Raw genomic sequence first — 26,685 nt, forward strand, 5'->3', positions numbered from 1 at the left:
TTAGACCTCTGCTCTGTAATTGGAACCCAGTGGGAACTCTCGCGTTTCAGGGCTGGCTTCGTTACACAATAATAGGCTCTGCTGGCTGCAACATGTGCCGAGCGGACAAAGATGCCAGCAACCTCTCCGATATAGGACAGGAAATACTGCTGTGTGTATAACTGAGGATGAGGAAGCGGGTTACATTTGCTGAGAACCTGAAAAAAGAAAACTTGTTCAGAAATGGAAGTGGTCACATGAGGTAACGCTTACACGGAGGTCCTGACATCCTCGGTGAATTAACATAACTGATGGATTTATGAAGTTTCACAGTGAGACTTGTAATTTGTTGTTTTTAGATCTGCAGGCCCTAAGAGGAGATGCACGGGTGGTGAGTTAGATTTTTCTTATTTACCAGCTGGACATGAACCTTTTGTTAGCGATTTTTTTTTAAATTATTATTATTATTTTATTAAATGTTTAATAGAGAGTGCATAAATCAGAGGTTTGTATGTAGTTGATGAGCTGCCAACATAGCTTCTAACATCCAGATGCCATAAACATCTGGATGTAATTTAATGCTGTTGAACTACTTGTGGTAATTTTGTTCTTTTAATGTCATTTTTCTCACTTTTGTTTTCATCCGTTCATCCATTTGACATTTCATCTTTTAGCTTGGCTAAAATGTTTTACACTTTATCCACAAATTTAGCCTAACCAACATTTGTTAATTAACTTTAAACCTTTAATTTTTGCTATTTGTCCTGTTCAAAAATAGTTTTTACAATTTATCCTTAACTTACTAGTGTTAGACTAGTTTGTTCATTTCTTTTAACACCGCTTATCTCTTTGCTTTCTAACTTTTGGTTTTTGTGCCTTTTAATAAAGTGACACTTTAGTTAAACCTCTTAAACCAGCCATATCTTGATTACAGTAGATTTTAAATTAAACTGGAATATTTACAAAAAAACGTGTCATTGTCCAAATACATGTATACATCAGTCAAACACAGTATTAAACCCACTAAAAGAAATAACATTTCGATGGCACATGTCATGGCATACAGTCATGAAGAGCTTTCACAGGACGTGTAATGGGGGTGTACTGTGAAAACCCACGATTCAATAGCTTGCTCCTTTAGGAGCAGTAACCCGAAGTCATGATTTCTGTAGGATTTAAGTGTCCCATATCATTGTGGAGGAATTTTACAGCTTCTCTGCACTCTTTACGACTTTGCTTTAGTTCACTGAGATTTGTGGGGATCTCACCATATCATCTCAGTCAGTTTAAGGTCTGGACTTTGACTATTTTGTCACATGCTTGGGATCACAAGCCTGTTTCAGGACTCCAGCCAATCTTAAGCTGCCTGACAGATGGCTTCATATTTGACTTTATAATACCATTGTGTACAGAGGACTTCAGACAATTTCCTGTCATAAACACAGCATTTTTTCCTGACATGTTGCTTTTTGGTAGGCTTTGAATGTCTACCTGGTCAGCAGGTGAGAGAAATCTACAGAGGACAACACACAAAGATGCCTGCAGGTGGCCAACACTTGAAAACGATACATCCTCCAAAATCTATGATGTCTGCCCCTTTCTTACAGGTAACCTCACAAAGCTGGAACAGGTAGCTTTTGGGTTTGGTTTTTTTTTTTTTGTTTTTTTTGACCATCAAGGGCTAAAGAACCTCTCCAGGGGAAAAAATATGGTGTTTTTTCTTTTTGCGATCCTTTACTACATGTCGTTCACTATGCTCACTCTCCCTCCACCTCTTTCCTATCTATCAGTGTTGCACTTTCGAAAAAAGGTTAAAACTGCCCCTAAAATGATATTTATTACTATATGTTAGTTGTGAGTTTTTCTAAAGTAACAAACCTAAGAAACTAAACTGATAAATTTAAATCCACCGAGAACTTGACTCATTTGACAGTAGTGACAGATTTTTATTAGCTGTTTGATAGTTTCTTCAATTGAAAGGCCAGCTAGTTTCTTTAGCAGAGCAGGCACAGGTGAAGATATGACCTGAGCTGACAACAAGTAATATTTGCTGGAAAGCTTTTGTTGCAATACAGTATCATCTTAATATGTTTTACATTGTGTTCCTTTTTACAGAAAAGCACTGGGGTTAGGGTTAGAGCACACACACCTAAAACACACATTGCTGCAGTGGGGACAGCCACTCTCCCTCCCTCCATGTAACGGGAGAACTAGTGAGTGAGTGGGGTCTGGTTTGCTTTTAGCTGCAGAGGGAGCATGGTGGCAGAATGCAGGCATGCGATGGAGGGCTAAAACCCACATACAAAGTGAAGTAAAAGTTACCAGTTTTTAAGGCACAAAGAGTGTTTTCTAAATATGTAATCCCTGGTGAATAGAAGTCATTCTGTACGGGTTTAATTCATGCCAGGAGAGGAACTTGATTTTCTCATTTAAAGCATATTTAAGGCATCTCGTATATATAACGACCTTACTGTCCTTCTGCCATGTGTAATCACATCTGTTCTTGTCTCAGGAGCCAGCTTTTACAGGAGGACGCACACCCTACCTCTACAGTATAGCAAGCATCTACAGTACAGAGCACATGAGACTGCAAATGAAGCAGCACTATCTCAATGTCCTGCACGCATGCATTCAGTCAGGTCTGTATCTGAATTCATTCTGAATGCAGTGAAAGTTTGTCTCACACATAAACTGACCAGCACAGTCCAACGCATCCTGTGTTTTGGATCGCCCAGGTCATGATGAGACCCGCAGGAGAATGCATGGAGATCATCATTGCAAAGAAAAGAGCATGTTTAAAACTGATCCAGAGAAGAGCAAAGCAGCAGCAAATAAGCAACAGAGGCAAAGGAGAAGCAGCGACAGAGCTTATTCTGATGTCACACTTCCAAAAATAGTCAACAGATGATATATATGTATTTATTATGATTTATAAATAGGTTGTTGTAGGAAAAGTCTTACATTCATACACATGCTAATATCCAAAATACATCAATAAATGTAGCATATCTGTTATTAAGGCAGGTGAGACTTGTGTTGTTTGCATGTTCTCTTTGGGGACTTCATCTTCCTCCCACAGTCCAAACATACTAGGTTGGTTAATGTTGTCTGTCTCTGTATTTATTTATTTAAAAATGATTATAGTTTCTAATTTTTTTTTTTTTTAATTTTTATTTCATTTGAACTTGTTTTTGCTTTTAATTTAATTTCAGTTAGTTTCCATTGTGAGTTTAGATGTTATTGTTTGAAATGTTTAGTTTGTTAAGATTATCTTGGTTTTAGTCTTTAATTATTATTAGGAAAATGTAGGAATATGTAAGAGGTAAGATTTAGGAAAATCATTATAGGTATTACAAAAAACAAACATATTGCTTGAAAACGTGTATTTTGGTCACATGTAAGAGGAAAGATTTGGGAAACTCAATAAAATCTTGATAAATGTCCACCAAAGCCTTGTAAGATAATTTAAAACAAAAAACAAAGAAACTTTTACCAGACTAACAGGATATATTCAGGATATATTCTCTGCATTTTTAATGTTAATTAATGTTAATTCAGTAAGTTTTACCTATAAAAACTAAAACTACATAGTTTGAGTTTTTATAGGTAAAACGACTTAAGTTAACTAGGTATTTTTAGTTCCCTTAACCAGTTTATTTTCCTTTAACCAGTTGATTAGTTTTAGTTAACTATAATAACCTTGGTAATGAGCCTGTGACCGTAGAATCACTGTGATTAGCCGTGACAGGCCCGTGTCTGACATAGCAAACCATGAACTGCGTCCTGGAAGGAAACTCTATAAAAGGTAATATAAAGAACACTCGAAGAAGATGTGAACTGAAATTTGCTGTAAAAATAACATATTTAATTCTATAATAATTCTATTGATGAAAGTTGTTCAAGCTACGAAATTGTTCATTTGGAACGAACAACGGGACTAGCTTATCTGATGTAGCTAAACTGGCTAATAATGAGTTAGCTTTAGGGGGTCATGACCCCTAACATTTTCAAACAGAAAAGTGCACTTTTCTGTCTGAAAATGTTTCGTTTCATGGTATTAAGAGAAAGAAATATTAAGGTTATAGTAAAATAATACAGTATAGTAAATAACAATATTGTGTCAAACTTGAACTGTGGAGGGGCTGTGTTGTGTTTCAGCATTTGGGAAGGCTATTCATGCCCTGTCCCGGGTTGGAGATGAGCTGTGGTTCGATCCAACGGTCAAGGGGGTGAGCAGCAACAGCAGCTAGATGTAAAAATGCTCATTGACGCTTTATTAGGTACACTTTGAGTATTTGCCAAGTTTAAAAAAAATTAATGCTATTAAACTGTTGTAAATGGCTTGCTGTCCTATAATCTGTCAAAAACGATTGAATAATATCAAGTCACCACATGCCAAAGAAGCTCTATTGGATCGAGTTGTGGTTGAACATTTTCATGTTCTCAGGTAGGCTTTAGCATTTAAACCATGCTTATTTAGTACTCAGGGGCCTAGAAAATATCCCTTACACCATTACACCACCACCATCAACCTGGATTGTTGACAGACGCCAGGAGGGAGCCATGCTTTCATGCTAATTTATGCTGACCCCACCATGTGAATATTGCAGCAGATATCTAGACTCATCAGACCAGCCAACATTTTGTAAACACTACAGATTGTTGTTAGAAAATCACAGTAGACCAGCACATTTGGTATTAACAAGCATGCAACCTTGAAAGTCACTTCAATCCTCCATTCTGATGATTGGTTTGAACTTCAGCATGGCATTGTTGTCATGTGATTTGCTAATTAGATATTTGTGTTAATGAGCAGTTAAACAGGTGCAACTAATAAAGTGACCAGTGTGTGTGTACAAGAGCGTCTGTATCGATAATCTCCAGGTGTTAAGGTATTCACCACCTTACTTCCTCCACAATAATTTCTCTCTCTCCCTCTGAAAGCTGGCCCTGAGATCAGTGAATTCTGCTCATTCTGCATACGCCTGCTTCCTCTTCTCGCCGCTCTTCTTCCAGCAGTACAATCTGGATTCAGTCAGGGAGCAGGACAGTGGACCAATCAAATGCAAGCTAGTCATGAAGGTATATCGGCATTGCTGGTTTTTCATTTGTAGGCAGAAACATCATCTTAACAAGTGACTGTTCAGTAAAATTAGGGCTACACATCATGCCGTTCTTTCAAGACTTTATGATTAAACTGCGTCTCTTTGTTTTAAAGTGTGTGCTGCCACTTTTCCGTTGTTCGACTTCTATTGAGCACAGTGTGAAACGGTGTCAGATATCAGTCAGCACTGGCAGTGACCAAGTGATCGTTCAGTTTTTCTGCAGACACGGTAGGAAACTGCATAAATGACAGTAGGTGTGCATGCAGTTTATATTTTGAACACATGGTGGCACTGTGCTCTAAGTGTCTCTGTTTTTGAGTTAGGCATAACAAAAACCTACAATGTGCGTTTCCTGGAAAGTGAGGCGCTGCAGGCAGTGTTTGCTTCACACCTCTGTCCCAATGTGCTGAAATCTCCTGCCAGGTTAGCATTTCAGCATTAGAGCCTCACTCTTCTTTTCTACAATCAGTACATGCTGGCTGCCTGTTGGTTTTGTGTTTTAGACAATACCAAAAATATATATTGACAGAAAAAAAAATGTTAAAAGTAAGCAGCCAGAGCTGCCTGTGTGTGTTTTCCTCTTTCTTCAGGCTTCTAGGCGATATGGTGATGCATTTCCACGCGTCTCAGGAAGAAGTCACTCTGTCGATGTCAGCCCCGAAAGTCAGTCTGAGAAATTACAACGAGGGGAGAAATGGTCAGTTAATGTCAGACTGCCATTTAGCTCAGCCCACGTGTGGCTGACACGTTTCACAAAGTGCTTGAAAGTTGCACAAGCTTTGAGATGAACATAAAACTTCCTAACATACTGCATGTTCAGTTCTTTAAGCACATCAAAGGAAGCACTGTAACGACTGCTGTTTGACTTGGATGTACCTGTGTGACAGATCACATGAAGATGATGCACACTGAGATGTCCTTACACCCAGACGAGTTTGACTACTTTCAAGCCGGAATGGACTCAGACATAACCTTCTGTCTGAAGGAGCTAAGGGTAACGGGGTTATTTTTGGAGGCCTCCTTGCTCCTGTCACATGAGAATATTATGTGTGCGGAGAGCGAGAGTGACACTAGCTCACATGTGGGCAATTCATGTCTAAGAGGTCATATTGCTGTCCTGTACTCGGTGCTCGGTATCATTTCCATGTGAACTTTCCCCTCAGTGCTGTGACTCATCTTTATAGCAAAGATGTCTTGACCCGAGTGAGGCTCCACTACGTAGAAAAAGTAACTGAAGTTGAAGGCTCCTCATCGCATGCTTTATTATAAACTTTAAAACCAAGTAGGAATGAGTGTGGACTTTATGGGCTGCTTAAAGGTTGATCTTCAGCTATTTATAATTTGATTAGCAGAAAAAGCTGAGAGAAGTGTAATGTATAGACTAGTGTGGTCAGTAAAGCAAAATCACTGGGCTTATAGAAAAACGAGACAGTTTTGTTGGATATTTGAAATAACAGTCTGTGTACGTTCAGTTAATGAGACTTGGCCTGCATTAATGCCTACAACTCTTCACACTAATGTCTTGGAAAGTCACTTGGGCTTCCCGCTGTGAGGCTCCTCGTTAGCCCGCCTAGTCGTCTTGTTCCTGTCGGTTTTGGAAAATCGGGTTTGGACGGATTAGAAACTAGGCTTTAAGTTTTAGTCTTAGCCTTAATTTGATGTATATCTCCAGGCTGATAATAGTTAAACATGTCACAATATTAGCCCACACTTTTCAGCAATTAAACTCAGTTGTTGCTTTTTTGTTTTTGCCAGGGGTTACTGTGTTTTGCGGAGTCACATTGCCTTCCGGTGTCGGTTCACTTTGGCACTCCAGGAAAGTACGTTTCCTTGCTACTGTCATGACCTTGAGTGGAATTTATTCACTCAAATTACACAGGCTCTGTGGTGCTGTTCAACAAATTAACACCAGCTAGACTGCAAAATTCTTTAACGTTTATATATCACTAGTCACATCACTAAGTGAGCAGTTGTGGTGTGTTTGCTGCTAAAAAGTAAAAGGTGCTGACAAATAAATAAAAAAAAGAAGACACAGTGAAGGGATTTCTGCCATGGAAACGCACTTTGTTTGCAGGCCTGTGTGCTTCTCTGTGGAGGACATGGTCCTTGAGGCCACTGTGGTGCTGGCTACGCTGGCTGACTTTGAAAGCAGAGGCCCCTCACAGCCTACAGAGACCCCAGCCCCGACTACACACAGGTAACGACCACCCCTGACTTCACTGGCAATACTTTTAATCATCAGTGCCTGGGGGGAAAGAAGGGTTAATTACTGCAGCTATTTTTTAAAATTAATTTGAGCAAAATAAAAAACCTGAGAAAAATCACAGAACATAAAAGGAATTCATCTCAATGAAAACACAATAGACCACACAATCTAGTTAGAAAACAAGTCATTGCCAAATAAAAATGCTTAAAAAAAAGATCAAAATCATTCAAAAAACTGTCATAAACAAAAAATCTGCTAAATACTGCAACAGATAAATCATGCAGATTAACTTTCTACATAGTCCAGATATTTTATGACATAGAGAAAGGGTCCTCGGGCCTTTTTGAACAGCCTGTTTGTTTGTTTGTTTTTTAGTGGAGTTTGATGTCATTTGTCTTACCCAGTCTATAATATCTGATAGCTTGAGCTTCCATTTACATTTTTAAGCTATTAGCCTAAAAGTTTGTTTGTAATTATGCCCCTAGATGGCAATCAATTAGAATCTGCACTCATCGGACACTTTATAGAAAACCGTTTTGCCTTCAGAAATATTCCTTAGCTATTTTAGTCCACACTGACATGACAGCATCACATAGTTGCTGCAGGTGTCTTGGCTGCATGTCCATGATGTGAAACTCCTGTTCCACCACATCCCAAAGATGCTCTGTCTTACTGAAGACTGGTGACTGTGGAGCCCATTTGAATTCAGTGTCTCATTCAGGAAAGCAGTTTGAGATTATGAGAGCTTTGTGAGATGGTACGATACCTGCTAGAAGCATGTCAGAAGATGGAGATGTACACTGTGGTCATAAAGGGATGGACGTGGCCTGCAACTATAGTGTGGCCTATGATGCTCAGTTTGACTAAGATCCCCCAAAGAAAATATCCCCCACACCTTTACAACACCATTACCAACTCAAACTATTGAAACAAGGCAGGAGGACATGCTTTCATGTTGTTTATTTTAAATTGTGGTCCTGCCATCTGAATGTTGCAGCACTTCTTAAATCATCAACATTTTTCAGTATTCTGTTGTTCAATATTTGTGAGTCAGCATGAATTGGATTGTCAGTTTCCTGTTTTTAGCAGACAGGAGTGCCACTTATTGTGGTCTTCTGCTCATGTAGGTTATTTGAATTACTGTTGACTTTCTATCAGCTTGAAGCAGTGATACATCCATCCATATATCTTGTATACGATTATTATTCTAACGATTTAAATTGGCAGGAGTTACATGGGTTAAGGAATTATGGCGTGTGAGGAGTGTATTTTATCATTATGTTGACCAGCTGGTGTCATTGTCGCAGTCTTTGTGCGTCCAGTTTGTCAGGTCTACAATCCAGTGTGCTGAAGAGCAGAACTACCTGAGCCTCTCTCCTGGCACTCAGTCAAGCTGGTTTGCCCTCATTGGCTGTTTTTAGCCTCTTAAGAGGCATCATGTTGCAGTAGCCAGCCTTGTGTCTGTAACGGAGATAAATAGGGCAAGGTCAGGGCACGCAGAGTTGGGTTAGAAGCCCGTCAGTGTGACAGTCTATAATCCCCTCCTCCACGCTATGCTAGCCAGAGTCTCTGTCCTGCTTTGCTAGCCTGCTCTCTCCCCATTGTCCTCTACTTGTGCGTCTAGTTGGATCTTATTACACCATTCCCAGCTGCACTGCTCAACATCTGGGTCATTTGTAGCTCGTTTTGCTTGTGTACACTGCTGGAAGTCTGCAGAGACATCACCAACCCCATGATTCGACCCTCTGCAGTGCTCCTGTCCCTAATGCTCAGAATTGATCTGCATTTTAATACTTTTTTTTCCTGATGAAATTTATCATGCAGGATATTTCTGACTATATGCAATGTATTTGTGTTTTTCATGGTATGATAAGTACAATACTTGCTTGCCTGCAGACTCTGGGGCCTTTAGAAGCCTCTTTACTCCTTCCTGCTGTGCTCCTAATTATGTGTCTGGGTTACGTCTGAGGTTGACGTGTCGTGTGGTTGCATGCACGAGGTTGTTGTTTTGTTCCCTTTTACCGTGCTTAAGGCTGCTTTCACCATCTGCTGATACAATGCTAGGTAGTGTTTTTGTAAAAGCAAATAACAATGTTTTTAATATTTATATGGATTGGAAGCTACTACACAACATCCTCATTTGTAAAACTAGTAGATATGTTTATCAATACTGTCTGAATATATGTGTGTAAAAACACTCTGAATCTGTGTTGAGAAACAAATTTGCACCCATGTACCTGCGTCATCTACAGCTTGCAGACACAAGTGTGTTCTGTCTGTTCCCAGCTGTGCAGATGCAGCTGCTCTGCCTGTGGGTATACATGAGACTCAGAGCAACAACCTCCAAGTTCTTCCTGATGTAACAGAGCTTGTTGAATCCAGCCAAGGCAGCCCTATAACCTACCCACCTGTTCTGATGCAACTACAATGCCAGGGCGACAGTGCTTGTGCTGGAATGACCCCACCTTCCAGCATGGTAATAAGAGCTCGCTCTTGATTTTTAAATCTTAACTGGGATCTGCAGATGGCCTGTGTGTTCCTTGTGGTTTGGATGCTCTACAGTCTTTCTGAGAAGTATGGTTCAGGGTGTGCTGCAATGGTTTACAATATCAGCTGAGACATGTCTTATGTTCTTTGTCACCTTTTTAGATTTAAAGACTTTTGCTGGAATCCCAGTTGAACCCCAAACCTTTTATCAAATGTCTTCTGTGCAACTTTCCCTGTTAACACAGGTTTATTGCTTAATAGTGTTTAAATTTAAGACTCTGATGAGCCTTCAGGTCATCCTCCAAGCTGCAGACTGCACTGTGAGGACACCTCCGGTGCAGGCCCGACTCAAGACAGGAAGCGTTGCCAAAATAAAGCATGCTAGTCGAAACTCCACCATCCAAAAAATATTTCAAATGCACAAGAAGATTATGAAGGCAGATGTGCAGCACTAAGTGAACTTAAATTTTTGCCTGTGTGCATGTGAAATAACTGACTGCTCCAATACTGTTCTGCATATCAGTTCTGTAGCATGTCATTATTTTGAGCAGATTAATTGTAATGATTTATCATAGAAATATATTTAGAAAAATCCCCCGCTCGCCCCTGCGGGCGGTCAATCCTTCAAGCTCGGGTCCTCTACCAGACGCCTGGGAGCTTGAGGGTCCTGCGCAGTATCTTAGCTGTTCTACTCAAGATCTTGAGCCAGTCTCCCTGTGGACACTGTTTTTAAGTGACCCTCATGCAGCGTCCTCTGTTGTACTAAGATTTAACATAGAAATTGACAGGTGGTCAGAGCAAATGCACAAGTGCTGTAAATCTAAAATGAGAAAAAAAAAATGGCAGAATGTTCTTGAATGAACTGCATACACTCATGTTTGGCTATTTGTATCCTGTAGATCTGCTCCCTGCTGTTCGAGGCCATGTCCTCAGAACCTGGTGATGATGATGGTGCTCCCAGACTACCTGTCCTGGCATATTTCAGTGATGAGGAAGACTATCCGAGAAGCCCGTCACTCTGAGGGAATAGCAGTCGCTAATTAACAATATTCTTCTGTAAATAGTTATCAAAGTGTTAATCTCTCCAGAATAGTTTTTATTAAATATTGTTTATTGTTAAAATGTTTTTTTTTCCAGTTACTGTTCATTTGAACAATATACCATCCATGTTGTCTGTCAATAAAAATGTGCCATCTCGGGAAGATGCCACACCCATCTGATGGTAACTGGCATGCATTGTGTCTGAGGAATGTGGTAGCACAAACAAAATATACAAAGTGTTCCCAGACTGTAGAGCAGTGAGCCAAATGTCCATGTTCATGTGAACAAAACGCAGCTGCAGTGTTCAATACACATCAGAGCCATGAAATACAGCAGGTTAATAAATATTATAGTCTTTATTTAAACATTGTACACATGTGAAAATGTTTTTGTTTCTCCCACATAGACATGTTCTGGTTTAAACAGAAAGATGAGGCGGATGAGAAGGAGTCATCCAGGGAGGTGTGAGACAGGAAGCAGGGACCATGGAGCTTACAGTGGTAGTGCCAAATGACTGGGAGAAGTGCTTTATCATTTTTGTTAAGGCTGCTTGGATTGTCCTCAGTGCTGTAACACTTACCGGTAGAAAAAAAAGAAAATCACATTTTGCCAACTAACACTGTTCACCGCCCTGAATCTGTTCTCATTTCAACATGACACCTGACAGGGTGTCACATTAAGGAAACGATCCTTTCGATTAGTGCAGATTGTAAACAGTGATCTAAAGATCCATGGGAAGGATTTTCTAAGTGTGGGATGGCTTTAGTACTATTCCTGATTGAGTGCAGAGAGGAAGCAGATTTCAGGAGAAAGGGGGAGGGGGGATAAAAAACAACAACAACAAAACACTGGGGTTAAAATGATGGTGTAAAGACAGCAGAGCATGATGGGAAAGCTCGTTTTTCCAACTCTTATGGCTACTTAACAGTTTAATGCTTTGTGCTCAGTGCTGGCACATTTTTAGGGGGAAGGTTGAAGACTTATTTGCCAGTATCAATGACACATGATACAAGGCACATTGTAATATTACACAAAAATGTGGATTTTACCGTGAAACCTTCCTGTAGTGACGCAAAGAAACATACTGACCATTTTTCACATGAAACCTGCAGTGACATGACTTAAGAATGCGCCACTGAAGCTCTACAAGCAGGGGGAGAGGAGGGAGGGAGAGAGACAGGAAAAGCAAATGGTGACTGTGAACAAGAGTTTCTGTAAGCTACTTGACGCGGCGAACAATCCCCACGGAACAAAGAGGTTACAAAAATACATTTGGTCACCTGACCAATTTCCGCTGCGTTGAACTTTTTCAGATATGCTCCTTAAGCTTTGTGCGTTTAAGGCTGCGAGACCAATTCAGACCAGCGGATATGGAGAAGTCTCTAGCCTACACATCCATTTCATTGACACCGATTGCACATTACTCAATAGACACACACTGAGGAGCTCATGTGCATTCATCACCCATTCATACACACATCACACATAATCACAATCAAGACTTCAGCAGCAGCTGTGAGATTAAAGGGAGGACATCAGTTTGACACTATCATTTATACTATACATATATTTATCTTGAGAGGCTTTTGAGCTACAAAATACTCTTAAGTTACAAAATATGTGCAATACTTGAACTGGTATGGAAAAGGCAGCTGCCACTCTTTATGAAATCTTGTTGGATTATCCTGCCACAAGAAACAAACCATCTGTGTAAACCCATGTCACATCACACTTGTTTTGTTTCTGTTTTTGCAAACATTTAATGTAACATCCCAGAACAGCATACCATTCATATCAAACATATGCTCCCTGCCCTTTCGTACAAGTTTCCAGTCCCTTTCATAAAGGCTTCCTAAGTACCACTGTATTATTAAGTGCTTGCACAAGACGGACCCATTTATTGAGCCTTAATGCTGCCATTTCTCATGCGCTTCCCTTCTTGAGGACTGTTTAGTTCTGTTCGGCAGGCCAGTACGTGGCCACATTCACATGCTAACACACACTCTTGGGCTATGTCAGCATCCGTCTTCTCTGAATTGCAGCTTCTTTCCTGCGGCAACTATCAGAAGAGGCTGACTTATCCTCATCAGCATGCCCAATGATCCCAGCCAATGGGATTATCTGGTGAGCATTGGAACACTGCAGCCCGGCCAACAGGGTGTCTGGCCTTTAGTTGGATTTATCTGGCCACTGTCTGATGTAGAAAACGACAGAGAAAAGGGCATGTTGAAGGATTTCTTTTGTTTGTTTTTAAATGTGTGGGGTTGGCCAAGTGGGGGAGACGGTGGGTGGATGAGGCAGAGTAGATCCTTTAGGTGTGGGGGAAGCAGACATTAGCTGTACATCCTGGCCAGCAGGAATCAAAGCAGTCCATCACCTGCAGCGGCAGATGGATACTCCGTGCAGACTCTAGTCAGTGTACTCAGCGACTATGGAGAGCAGTACTGTGATGTCATCTGGTTTTCCTCCTGCATGGACAGGAAACAGCAGCCAGTTAGGTTTGTTGCTTGAAAAACACGTTTGTAACCGTTCAAATTACAAAAAAATACTCATCTTTTTTGTAATACTTGGACACTTACCTCTTACATTCAGTCCATTGTCACAGGCAAACTGTGCGAAAGGTGACATGTAGTTGGGGTCATAGGCCAACACATGGGCCTGCTCTGCGATGCTGCGGGCCGTCTGCTGAATGCTCTCATAGTTTGTGTTCTGACGAACCAAACAAAGCAGGCATTAGGCGTTTATCGTGCCCTTTTCTGATTCTACGGCAGACATGTTTGTCACTCACTTTGAGTTTCTTCAGCTCTTGCAGTATCATGTAGTCTGGCATGTTGTCAAAGAGCCCATCAGTGGCAGTGAGGATGATGTCGCCCAGTTGTACGTCAAAGGAGGTGCTGTCTGCAGCGTCAGGGCTGAGGGACAGACACAGGTGAGTTTCAGGTAAGAGACAGGTGCAGTAATTTTTGTCATTAAACATACCGACTGAGCTTAGCAACAGAAACTTGGTTGCTAATGGATAATGAAAAGTTCAGGTAATCATCACATGAGGTTTTTTTTGTTTTGTTTGTTTTCTTGGAAAGGACAGTTGGGTCCAAGAAAAGGTGCTGCCATTATGAAGGTGCTTCAAATACACAGAGGCAGGAACCAAGTTAGTTTGCCAGTGTCGGGTTCAGTTCCTGGAAGATGTCCTTACCCCCTAAATCCAGTCAAGAATGTGATTCATTACAAACTGTCTGGACTGCATCACGACACAGTGAGCCAAAGCTCCCAGGAACAGCCTGTCCTGTGCTCTAATTTTTTAATGTATTTTTTTATGAAGCCAAAACTACAGTCACATGGGGAGAAAAAAGCTGCTGTAGCGGCTGTTCTCGCAGCTAGTTAGCACTATGATGGCACAGCCACACTTACCAGAGCTGTTCCTCATTCTTTGTTATCTGTGCACACTGGGTGATTCATCATTAACATATTCATAAGCCAAAGACATTTGTGACACTTGATAATTACACAGCCAGTATAGTTATGAAGATAATCATTGGGCAAGAAGGCAAAAATCTGTGGGCTTATAGCTATGAAGCAATGCATCGAGAACATGATGTTTCCCTTGTATATTATTACTAATACAAAGACAGGCAATGAAAATGAATGTACAAACGGACTTGTGGCAAATAAAGAGCTGTGTGGCATTATCATAGAGAGTGCAAAGTGCTTAGCTGTATGTTTAAACATCTTTATCCAAACTTTTTAGTGCACTCTCAGGAATGCTGTAACTAGTTGTTAGCTTTGACCCTTGCACTCTTTTCTGTTAGTTGCTACATTAGTGACTGAAAGCTTAATCTGCTGATGCACTAGGACTAAATCCTTCAACCAAATGAAATGCTCGAATGTAAAAGGATTTCTCAAATCTATGGGCTGTCTGAAACAGAAGCAAGGTCAGTATTTAAGAAAAGTAAATACATATCTATAGTAACAAGTAAGTGCACTTGCAATCTTTTGTTTTTATTTATTTTTTTAAGAGTAAATTGCTTAATTTAAGAGGAGTCTGCTGGTGCAGGATTGGCTGTGGACTTGTGGATTTGCCCCATCAGCCCACACAGACTTTGACCTGAGGTAAGAGGGAAAGCTTGGCACACATCCAGGGCCTGTCCTGCATTCTAACATCTACTGTGCTGCTGCTTGGCACGCCACAGCAACGAGACACAGCAGCACGTGGCCTCAGACACAGTGGTACACTGCAGCTCGCTGCAGCGCAGTTGCTATAGACGCTCAGCCTTGCAGCAGGCCAGGTGCGCAGGCGCTACTGAATGTTGTTTCAGCAAGCAGTCTGCCTTGTTATAAGTACAGTATCATGTATCACATCTGCTGTAAAGAACACGTGAATGAGCAATGAAGTGTGCTGATGACACCCGTCCGTGTCACCGGCAGACTCGCTCAAATGAGTGTGGGAGAGCAGATGCACCAGGTGTTGCTCGTTAAGTGTTTCACCTGTCACTGAGGACGGCCCCCTCAGCCCCTGGGGGAGCAATGGACAGCTGGAAGGGGGTGTTGAAGTAGTGCTGCTGCTCATCTGAGCGGTGAACCACCTCCCCTCCCCGGACCACCAGGAAGCCAGAGTCTCCCAGGTTGGCCGTGTGCAGCCGATGACTCTGCCGGTCCAAAATCACAATGCAGGCCGTGCTGCTTCCTAAAAATAAAAATAAAACAAAAAACCCACACGTCACTTTTTATTTTCAATGCAAAAAAAAGAAAATGTTTAAGATTAAATAAACAAATAAAAATGGGTAAATGCAACACTATAGCACATTAACCATCTCTGCACCCAAATACGTGTTCAGCTCCCAAAAGAAGAAAGATGCACAGATGCAACATTTAAAGCTGGAAACAGCCAAAAATCTTTCAGCTTCCAACAACAGCGGAGCTGTCCTCACTGGTGCTGCAGACAAGACAGGACAACTAACTTATGAGTCTGTACTCAGAAGTTAGCAGGAAGCCAGTTAGTCGTCATGTAAAGATGCCTGACTTATTTTTATAAAAACACAAATGTATAGCACGACTTTACTCGTAAACACAGAACCACAATACCAGCAAGATGTATGGAGGTAGAAGGAAGACTAAATAGATTTTAGGACTAGGAAAACAATGATCACAGCACTCAGCATTCTGAAAATACACATCAACATCAGCCGCTGCAGAGGCTATATGTGGAAACGGGGTCAACAGATCTTCGCTTCATCAAGCGGCTAACTGATAAAAAAAACATTCTCAAGGCACATTTTAAAAAACAGGAGACAACACACCCGGTTAAGCTGAAAACAGTGTGAAAGGTCACACAGATTTAGATCAAGCGGCACAGTGCTTCGGTGTCTGCATGTCTGTTAGTTTACCAGACGTAAGGTTTGTTCGTGTGTCCATCTGATTTCTGATTAGAATAAACTGACCGAACATTTGCATTTGCATCGTTTTGCCCTTTTCAGAGGAGGCCGAGTTGTAGGACAAGTACTGTGGTTGCTAATAACAATAACAATTAACAACGCCTGAGTTCTTTTCCAGTATGGCGTGAAAGTGTGACAATAAGCCAGCATGCACAGCACTGGCCCACTGGAACTGAAAAAGGTTTGCGCTGGAAACCATTTATTGATTATTTTTAATACCTGTGCTTCTACTATTGTCACATGTAAATAAATCATCTATAACAGCAGGAAGGACAGTCATTAGGGAGTACAGACTTTAATACATACATTTCTTTAAAAAACAAAAAAGCAACACTTTCTCTTACTTTCCTTTTAGTTTTACACAACTTCCAAGTGAAACTGGGAGAAAGACAAATGAGGTCAACTTAAAAGCACAAACTTAACAATGAGAAAAGATTTTTTTTAAATTTGTCCTTCTGTGATGAAAGGAGGAAACACGAGCTAGTGGAAGAGGCGGACAGCGTGTGATCACACCCTGCTGGTGAGTCATCTGGCCCACCAAAATATGCTCTTTGGGGGGATCAACCTTCAAAACCCCCTCACGCACTCTGACTCACTCCCTTTCGTGTCTCCAGCAGTACAAATTACTCACGCTACCGGCCTCAAGAACATTCCTTCTGCCATAAAAAAGCAACACAATACAGCGTTGTTTCCCCTGGTGCACATGTGATAACGGAATGGAAAAGTACTGACACGCGCCGAGACAGATCTGTTCCAAACACATTTGTTCACTGATGTTACGTGTTTGTACACGTTCTGTCGTCGGGAAGCGGCGCAGAGCAGGAAAGGGACCGGTGGAAGTGAAGTGCATGGAGCAGGTTGGGCCTAGTGACGTCCCTTGGACTTTCGAATGTGAGCTGGCTGTTCTATTACTCATGATGCAAAAATCTCTAGCCAGCTACCATTAAACAAAACAGATGTAAACACAGCCCAGCCCAAGAAAGCTGAACTCCATGGAAAGCCTCCTGTTTATTGCCTCTACACAGCAATGCTTTAAATCTACTGCCCTACACAGTGCAAGTATGTACCAGAGATGGAGCATAAAGATTTGTCCACAGCAGCTGTCTGCAAAGACTTGTTGTTGTTTCTTGACAATTTTCAGTAAACCCACAACGCTGTGTTCAAAATTTGTACAAATTTTAATGATTGAAAACAAAAAAAGCTTTGGTGGCCTTTATCGTCAAATGGGCACCTTAAGTTGTAGACGCGACTCAGATTTGAAGTCAGCAGATGTTCAGTGTTTTGACCTCTTCGACTACCAGCTCTCAAGGTAAATATCTCTCGTCTATGTGGCACCCTCACTTTGGTTGACCCATTTCCAGAAATGGCCTCAAGATATGAAATGATCTGATGAAGTTAATGAATTATGGACTATTTCCTATTAAGCCATGGCCTTTGAGGCTTTTAATAATGGCCACCATTATTTCAGAGCAATCTTTTCCTCTAACAGCAGAATTAGGTTTGGACCTCAATCCCAGACTGTTATAAACCAAATCGGATTTTTATAGTCAATTTTCAAAAAGTACATGTCACTTGATTCAATTTCACACTTTTAAAATTTGCTTTAGAAAAATAAAAATAAAATCCTGCCAACCAGGCCTTTAAGATCCAAGAGATATTTTTTTGTAAAGCACAAGAATTTGTGGATGTTTTTCATCACCCAGAGAACATTTTGTACCAGTTTGTATTATGTCACTTGTTGTCTGTTTCTTCTGTGAAGTAATGACGTCTATTGCAAACCAAATCAATATGTACAATTGCACCACCCTAATACTTAAGATGCGAGTCTTTCAAAGACTCGATGTGGGAGCAGTGGTCTTTTTCACCATTTTGAACTGTTAATCATAGATCACCAGTTGGGCCTGCTGAAGGTTATTTTTAGAGAGCGTCTGCACATTGTTTCTAGCTGCAGTTCAGTGTCAGATTTCAAGGCAATCAGACTTACAGTGCAGGAGATGTGGCTTTTCTTATATTGAATTTGTTGTGCTGTAATCACCTTGATACCATCTAGCCGCCTGGGATCACATTACTTGGAAAGCATTTGCCCATCATTTCCATCGACTGTGCCAAATTTTATGGTTGTAGCCCATTTAAGCTCATGATTTGACAGATAATAAAAATATATATAAATAAACTGTTACAAGCTGAATATGGTTCTACGCTTTTGGGAAAAACTGTTTACAGTGGCTGCACTCACCCAGTAGTGGCACTTTGTTCTGCAGTAGCTCATAGTAGCTGGTTGTGAGGACTCCCACCGGGTTGCTGGGTACAAAGCGTCCTTCCTTCACTAACCTCTCACATGTCTTCATCAGTGTACCCGAAAACTGTGACGGGTCCACGCCATAGTCTCTCCAACCACCTACACCATCCGCCACACCTAGAAGGAGTTGATTTCATTATGGGAAATAATGATTAATCCCTTATTACATTAAAAAAAAAAATCTTTCCTCATAACCATTAATTGTGTAATATGTACAATGTTTAAAAACAAAACTGAAAGAAATCTGCAAACTGGAACTCCATGTTTCAGTTAAGAACATTGAGGATTAAACTAGCACCAGATATGATTTTTAACATTCCACAAGTAAGCCTGGAGGACAATGCCTTGCAGCTGCATGACGAACAACAACAATCACTCCCAGCAAGATGGAAAAAGACGCAAAAATGACAAAATGTACAAAGCTTTCAAATGTCCCATTACTCAATTCAAGCATTTCTCATACTGATTGGTAGAGTCTCTGCTCATCTAACGACTTCAGAAAGTTGCTTCAAGTAGCTCCACATTACCGTCCCGCTTTATGTTTGTTGTAATTTAACCCACCTTAAAATCTGTCCCCTCAGTTAAATGCATTAAATCCATAAGGGAAACCTTCATTAACCTTTTTACAGAAACATGGCCTGCTTATTTGAGTTTCACTAAGAGCTTTTGTCCCCAAAGGAGCACTTAGCTAGGTGCAAGGTTTTCCTAGGAAGGAAACTCTAGTCTTGTTACTCCCAGGGCGCAGACATCTGCTCCACTGACCATACATGGAGGAGTCTCACCACCCTGTGCCACAGCTAAGAAACAGGCCTCCTCAAGTCAGACACACAGTCCAACTGATGTGCCGAAAAACAACAACTTTGCGAAAATATCACAGTAATCAATAGCAATCATTTAGAAATACCCAGACAGTCGTTAGATATGCATAAAAGCTGCTAAGGTCTTCAATAATAGGTTTACACGGGATCAAGGCTTCCGTGCTTAAGAGTCTTTTTCATCAGCAGGTTTTAAAGTATCGGTTTTGGCTGCTTAAGATATTCTTTATGTCATGAATGAATGCTGCACGCAATATGAACCCACTAAATGTTCAAGCGTACAAAGAAGATGCAACAAGCACAAAAGTCTGAAAAATACACGCACAAATTTAACACTCAGAAGGCATTGACATTGAGCCTTCTGATCAGTTTCATTCTGAAAAAACCCCCCCCAAAAAAACAACAACACGTGCAACCCAAGGAGGGGCTGACCCCTGACCTGTCAGTCACGTCTTACTCAGTGTACACGGAGCAATGTCTTATTGTTTGGTTAAGGTTTCATCAGCAAACAGACATGGGATACTCACCCAAAACATCGGCAGATCTGTGTCGGGCAATGAAACACGCGTCGTCCCCATAGCACATCCCTTTCTTCAGGATCCCTCTGCGGAAATCCTTTCCAAAACCGCAGCTCGCTGTCACCAGACTGTAGTCACGGCTGTCTGTCTGAGAAAGTCCGCCGATGACAGCTCTGGCAACCAGTCTACCGTACGACAGCACGGACAACATCACCTACGACACCAGCTCCCACCAAAAAAACCGGCCAAGCTAGCAGTCCTGCTAGCTCAGCGTCGACGCGAGCACACTATTATATTGACTTGCTAGTTTGCTAACGAGGCTGGAGATGTGCGGCTGAGCTACCCAGACAGACAACAGCCGCCACGCACGCCCAGACAATGCCTCCCGCTGATATGACCACAGCCTCCGAGTGCTTTATTCTTCCGCTGTGATAACTAGGAGAAAGTTAAGGAAAAACGTCGCCCGTTCTCCTCCAGAAACCCTGTAAGCATTGATTCTCGGCGGCCATGGCGCCACTTCTGCCTCGGAGACGCTACATAACACAAAATGTGGACCTACAGCCCTGCGGTCTCAACACATTCTGCTCCACGAACCCGGTCTTGTGACTGCTCTGACGTCAGACATCGTTACGCAACGTACACTTCCTGATATGGAAATGTTATATTCAGTCAGCTTTTACTGTATAAAAAGGCCATAAAACTCCAGTAGTAGGCAGGTTTTACGCGTAGATACACATTTTAAGGACAAAAATACATTTACATGGCCTTTTTCTGAACAATTATAACACATGGAAATAGCTAAGAATATATTACATTAAAATAAATTAATAAGAACGCAAATAAAGACATTAAGACTTTTTATTCATGAATTTGCTACCCTGTACATATACAAGACTGCTCACATCTGGGATTATTTACCATTTCCCTAGATGCAACGTAGTTTGCAGTATGTTCTATCTCCCCCTTGTGGGTATCCCTGGATGGAAACTACCCTTAATTATAAGATGTTCTTGAGCAAGATGGTTAAGTATTTTCGTTTACAACTGTTGTTTTTTTAAAAAGCTGTAATTTCTTTGGAATAAATACACTCAGACAGAAAATTTCCCCCTAAAATACACTCAAATGTTTATTAGAAAGATTTAGACATTACAAGAGTGCATCTTTGTTTAATTTAGCACGACTTGTTTAAAAATGTGATGCAGTGTACAGTCAGCGTTCTAAGACACTGACGGTTAAATGAACACAATATAAAGTTTACAGAAGTAAACAGGTGTTTGTGACTTTCTCCATAGTTGTATAGCCATTAATAACATTAATTATTGACAGTGGGGGGGAACAATGATAAAGGAATATGACATGAACGAAACTGGAAAAAAATTGTGCACAGCTTCAAACAAGGCATTCCTGTGCATAAGTAGCCATATTGTTACATTTTTCCTGATTGAACAGTCATATGTGGCAAAGACTAGCTGCAAAATGGGAGTGCAAAACACCTGAGGTTTTCATGGTGACATATCAATTTACCCCTGTGGACAAAACAACAAAAATATTTTGCTTTCATCGAAAAGGAGTGAATATCTTTTCAGTATTGGCAGCATGAAGGATAATCAATCCCTCAAATGCAGAAGAACAGAGCAGAACAAAGAAGTCAGAGTCTGGCCACCCCTTCATTTCTTGGCTTGCTTGGTGACCATGCTGCGGGGGGGAGTCACAGGACGGCTGCCGTTGGGCTTCTTCTTCTCAGCTGGTTTCAAAATCTATACCAGGTTGAAAACATTTAATGAATAGCTGTACACCGTCTGTACAAATAGCTTAGATTAGATCACTGCCACGAAAACGCAATGCTTAAAATAAACAAAAGGTACTGTACCTGAAAAGAGCACATGAGAGTCTCATCCACGCTCATCATGGCACCAGCGTTGTCAAACTCCCCACAATAGTTAGGCGCTGAAAACAAAGTGACGAGCTGCCTCTTTGCGAAAAATTCATAGCCATCCTCGACAACCTGCCAGTGAGAAAATACAAATTGGAATGACATGTTTACACATTTTCAAAATACATAAACTAGGAGTAGCCTCAACTAAATCATGCAAGTAGACATGAAGGTGGTCAGATCTAAAGCGCAGTCTAGCAGTCTAACCTAATGGGTTATGGTTCACAGGATCTTTAACTCAATATAAAAACTCAAAACATATTGTCAGGTTTGTAAGTGGAGTCTGAGTGGAGTTTAAAATCAAAACCAGCAGGGTGTAAGTGAAATGAAGACTTGAAGCTTTAACTCAAGCACTCCAACAAATAACAAAAAAGATTCCATTTATTGTTAAAGGCATCTATTATTAGGCCTTACTGGCCTACCACTCCAAAATAACCTTTATGTATCTAATTGGTTTGAGAGGAAACTAGATTTCTGCACCTCCTTAATAGTGGCACTTCTACAAATGCACATGCATGTTCCCTTAGATGGTTTTAAGCCCAGAAATTCTGCAGGAAAAGTTGTTATTCAACACTTTGGCAACACCTGCAGACACTGGAAGGCAACCCATCAAAGACAAACCGATCAAAAACTCTGGCAATAAAACATGTACCTGCAGAACCGGAGTTACCAGCAGTAACTACTTTATTCTGAGCTTGCCGTTACTCTCTTGACAATGTAGGCTGCTCACTTGTGGTAGATAACAATGCAATCAGTCGATGACTAGCCATACTGAATGTTGATAACAGCTTTTGGCCAAAGGCTAACGGTGCAGACTGATTCAATTTTATGTTTGTGGAGCAAATGAAGGGTGTGCTGCATCTGTCTGCGCTTGTCTGGTAGGAGAGGCTTATGACAAAGCACAGAGAGCTGCACAAAGTACCGCGAAACACCAGCCTATCAGTTTTGCAGCACACAGATAAATCTGATTAGACACTATACACTTCACAATTCATCTTGATACGTCTATCAGCAGCTACATCATCAAGTACATTAGTGGCAAAGGTTTACTGGTCACTATTAAAGTCTAGCCTGGCCTCTGGTCAGGAGTTTCAAGTAAAACTTGTGTATTTACGTTCACAATCACTTGTCTTAATTGCAGACTCAACATGCCTCAACAGTGTTTTTCCTTATTAGTTGTCATACTGACCAAACTCTATTTTTACATTAATAAGCTACACATTATATTCTACTACTACAAGCTACTGTCTATTCTGACAAACATCTTTTCCACAAAATTACACAAGACTGCATTGAAAGCTGAGCTCTCTTGTCTTTGCACTGGCATTAAGTGGCAGCATTAAAGTAATTTGTGACTATTCTAACATCAATTTCTCTCCATATTCTTTAAGTCTCTAGATATTTTTTTAAAAGTAAAGCTTTAGTTGAACACGTAACAACCTCTGGAAATGCGCAAATAATTTTACTTTGATGCAAACGCAAGCCAAAACGGTCAAAACCCACTGTCCACTACACACACCACGTGTGCTAGTATATCATGTCCTGTACCAAGTGTATCTTGCCTCTGGCCAGTACACGGCCACCTCCCACAGTGACGTTTCTATTTGTGATGACGGAGGTGATTACCTGATGGGCACGACAGATCAGGTCCAGGTCATGCTTGTGCAGGAACTTGGCTACCACCTCTGAGCCAAAGGTAAATGACACACCCCTGTCGTTCTCCCCCCAGCCCAACACATCCTTGTCTGGATCAGACCAAAGTAAATCGCACAGCAGACCCTGGTCAGGCACGTCAGTGGGACGCATGATGCGTCTGATCTGCTCCATGGACTGAAGGTCAGGGGACAGTCCTAAATGGAACAGTAAAGTAAAAGTACAAATAAACACACTGATACTGAGGTCAGCACCGATTGGAACTGGGTGAGCTCCATGTCAGGTAACAAACTGCAAAAACAGCGTTTCTCAAGGACAAATAATAAACGCTGATATCAAATGTACACTACTTCTAACATCATGCATACAACCAAAACACTTTAGAGTTGATAGTAGGGTTTTGTGCCAAAACATTAATTCTGCGCATTATAACCCACCGCCATGGCAGCAAAAGATCTTCTCATCAACAATGGCGGCAATTGGGAGGCAGTTAAAACAATCTGTGAAGGTCTTCCAGAGTTTGATGTTGTACCTTCTTTTACCTAACACAGTAAGACAAGAAATTATACTTCATTTTTTTCCATTATCTCATACCAACAACTTCCTCCAAACAGTTTAACCAGCAAAAGATAACGCAACAGAGAGTCTGACAGGTACCCTTAATGGACACAAGAGGCCCCAGGTTGGACATTTCTAGTCATTCAACAATACTCACACTCATCATAAAAACCATATATTCTGTTGATTGAAGCACACTCATGGTTTCCCCTCAGCAGGAAGAAGTTTTCTGGGTATTTGATTTTGTAGGCCAGTAGAAGACAGATGGTCTCCAGTGACTGCTTCCCCCTGTCCACGTAGTCCCCCAGAAACAGGTAGTTGCTCTCAGGAGGGAAGCCCCCATACTCAAACAGCCTTAGCAGGTCATAGTATTGCCCATGGATGTCACCTGCAGGGCAAATACCAAGCTGAATTATACACATTGCTATTGAGTCATACACCACTTATCATACGTCAGTACATACTATCAGTCAATTGCTGAGTCAATCTTTCTGGTAAGTAAGTGCATAGCTTTTCTTACCACAAATCTTGAGGGGGGCCTCCAGCTCCAGGAGAATGGGTTGACTGAGGAAGATCTCCCTGGACTTGAGGCATAATCCACGAATCTCGTTCTCCTGCAGCTGAACATTCTTGCCAGGTTTTGCTCCTCTGACTGGAATAAGAAGACAAAAATCAGTAAGAATAACACCTAAACACTATTCCAGATAACCCGGGCATGGCATCTCTGCCCGGACGCCAATTGGGACAAACGGTGAGTGTAGAAGCCATATGCCGTGACGGAATTCGCGGTGTTTGTGTATGAGAACACAGTGTACGTGACATGTCGTTTCACACCCTTCAGACACACCAATATTCTGAGTCAAGAGACGCATTACATAAAGGTGGTAGCCGACATTAATTAAAATATTACGTTATCTTGCAAATATTTCTGATTATTGTTACTAGTTATTGCAACAAGATGAACACGAGCTAAAGTTAGCTATCGACTATTAGCATTTACCATAACATTTAAATAATAAAACAAGTGTTTCGTGGAAATTTTTGTATTTACTTACCTTCTAAAAGCCGCTGGATGATACTATCTATGTTGAGCTTGTCAACATCAGCCATTGCAAGCGTCGGTGTTACGAAAAAATCGCTCCAGTCAAATCTAGGTCTTCGCGTTGACACACTTGTGAAAGCTAGCCCGCTAGCTATCCTAGCATTAGCTTGCTTATGTTAGCTTCGTCTATTTTCCGGCTGAGGGTAGAAGATGTTGCCGCGACCCTGATACCGTTTAGCCACTAGCCGACACTTTTGACAGCCTAATACGCTACTTAAAGATCGCGATTTTAAAAATGCCAACATCAATTGTTTCGTTTTGTTAAAAAAAAAAGGGACGGGGACTATAAAAATAAGCGTCAACCAACACAAACGGTTGCTAGCGACGGTGTCCCGTTTCTGTTTTTCCTTTGCCGCACCTTGTACTGCTAAGCCAGCGGCTTGTGCTGGTAGCTGCTACACTACTGCCCCCTACTGTGCTGGATGGGGACAGCTTCAGACCTTCTGAAGCCCTTTAATGTTTTTTCTTTGGATATTTGTTGATTTTTCACTCATTTTCAGTCCAGTCCTTGTACCTGACAATTTTCAGAGGGATATTTTTTTTTAATTTTCGTGCTTTGTAAGCTACTTAACCCACAAAAGGGCCCTAACTCAATAAATGAATCAGTGTTGTTTCTACACATAACACGTTGAGCCACTTTGGTATAGCCACCTGACACAATACCTGAACGTCATGTCGTTTGGAGAACATGAAAATTATACCAAACACACTGCCAACACAGTACAAAGTATATCTGGATAGAAAAACACACACTATGGTTTGGCCTCCTCAGTCGCCAAGTCCTCAACATTATCGAAGCAGTGTGGGATCATCTCGACAGAAACCAGAATAACAGGCAGCCAACATCCAAAGAAGAGTTTTGATTGTCCTTCAAAAAGCCTGCAGAACTATTCCTGAAGACTGCTTAAAGAAATGCTAAGAAAACATCCCTAAAAAAGTTCAGCCTGTTGTGAAGAATAAAAGTATTGATATCAAATATTGACTTTGAAGTTCATTAGAAATTTCAAAACTTTTGGCTTATATAGTGTATTTCCATGTATGTTTGATCTCGTTTCAATAAATTACTCTACTTATTTTCCATTTCCCTAGTAAAGTATAATGAAATTAGGTTTTTTTCACCATACCGGATATTAATTATACGCAGTTCCTGTTCTGTGTTATCTGATTAGGAAATAATTCAGTATGATGAACACTTTTGCTTCAATTTGAATATCAGTTAACCAATAAAACCCTTAGAGATGCACCAATTTCTAGACAATCAAGAAATTGATTTACATGTAAAATAAAGAGATACATAAGTACAGTAAATGATACTGGGGTATACAGTAAGTGTAATTACAGATTAGCTTTACCATTAACAGAAGCTGAGCTATGGTGGAGTAGCCACATAGAGCCTTTAAAGGACACACTGTCTACCTAGCAATCCTTTCCCTTATATTCATACACTTAAAGTACTCTTTAAGGCAAAATTGAACAAATGGGACTTGGAGCTTCTGGGTTCCAGTGTTCTTCTACTGATCAACAGTGAGCACTGAAATAAAATCACTATATACAGATAAT

The 26,685-nt window shown here is 41.0% G+C and overlaps 3 protein-coding genes across 5 annotated transcripts; 1 reads left to right on the plus strand and 2 right to left on the minus strand.

The window, feature by feature from the left end:
• The first annotated feature begins 171 nt into the window (after nucleotides 1–171).
• rad9b (RAD9 checkpoint clamp component B) lies at nucleotides 172–11,551 on the plus strand. Of its 3 annotated transcripts, XM_080309035.1 has the most exons (12): nucleotides 172–2,618; nucleotides 2,715–3,784; nucleotides 4,138–4,208; nucleotides 4,924–5,061; nucleotides 5,198–5,312; nucleotides 5,408–5,507; nucleotides 5,675–5,781; nucleotides 5,972–6,078; nucleotides 6,840–6,904; nucleotides 7,159–7,281; nucleotides 9,577–9,766; nucleotides 10,677–11,551. In XM_080309035.1, exons 2-12 carry the CDS (start codon nucleotides 3,751–3,753, stop codon nucleotides 10,797–10,799), a joined length of 1,173 nt encoding a protein of 390 aa, XP_080165161.1. In that variant the 5' UTR covers nucleotides 172–2,618; nucleotides 2,715–3,750; the 3' UTR covers nucleotides 10,800–11,551. The 3 variants fall into 3 exon arrangements, with proteins under 3 accessions (XP_080165161.1, XP_026044710.1, XP_080165162.1); XM_026188925.2 differs by having other exon boundaries at nucleotides 172–3,784; XM_080309036.1 differs by lacking the exon at nucleotides 9,577–9,766 and having other exon boundaries at nucleotides 172–3,784.
• pptc7a (protein phosphatase targeting COQ7 a) lies at nucleotides 11,156–20,726 on the minus strand. Its single transcript, XM_026188927.2, has 6 exons — nucleotides 19,889–20,726; nucleotides 18,484–18,663; nucleotides 15,301–15,499; nucleotides 13,607–13,730; nucleotides 13,398–13,527; nucleotides 11,156–13,286 (listed from the first exon to the last, which is right to left on the minus strand). Exons 1-6 carry the CDS (start codon nucleotides 20,088–20,090, stop codon nucleotides 13,228–13,230), a joined length of 894 nt encoding a protein of 297 aa, XP_026044712.1. The 5' UTR covers nucleotides 20,091–20,726; the 3' UTR covers nucleotides 11,156–13,227.
• Nucleotides 20,727–20,979: 253 nt separating this feature from the next.
• On the minus strand, nucleotides 20,980–25,548 carry LOC113034402 (protein phosphatase 1, catalytic subunit, gamma isozyme). The gene is made up of 7 exons (XM_026188926.2): nucleotides 25,079–25,548; nucleotides 24,544–24,675; nucleotides 24,181–24,411; nucleotides 23,903–24,007; nucleotides 23,439–23,662; nucleotides 21,750–21,884; nucleotides 20,980–21,636 (listed from the first exon to the last, which is right to left on the minus strand). Exons 1-7 carry the CDS (start codon nucleotides 25,131–25,133, stop codon nucleotides 21,547–21,549), a joined length of 972 nt encoding a protein of 323 aa, XP_026044711.1. The 5' UTR covers nucleotides 25,134–25,548; the 3' UTR covers nucleotides 20,980–21,546.
• Between the last annotated feature and the right edge of the window lie 1,137 nt (nucleotides 25,549–26,685).

This window comes from Astatotilapia calliptera, chromosome 12 (genome assembly GCF_964374335.1).
Source record: "Astatotilapia calliptera chromosome 12, fAstCal68.1, whole genome shotgun sequence".
Taxonomy (NCBI): domain Eukaryota; kingdom Metazoa; phylum Chordata; class Actinopteri; order Cichliformes; family Cichlidae; genus Astatotilapia; species Astatotilapia calliptera.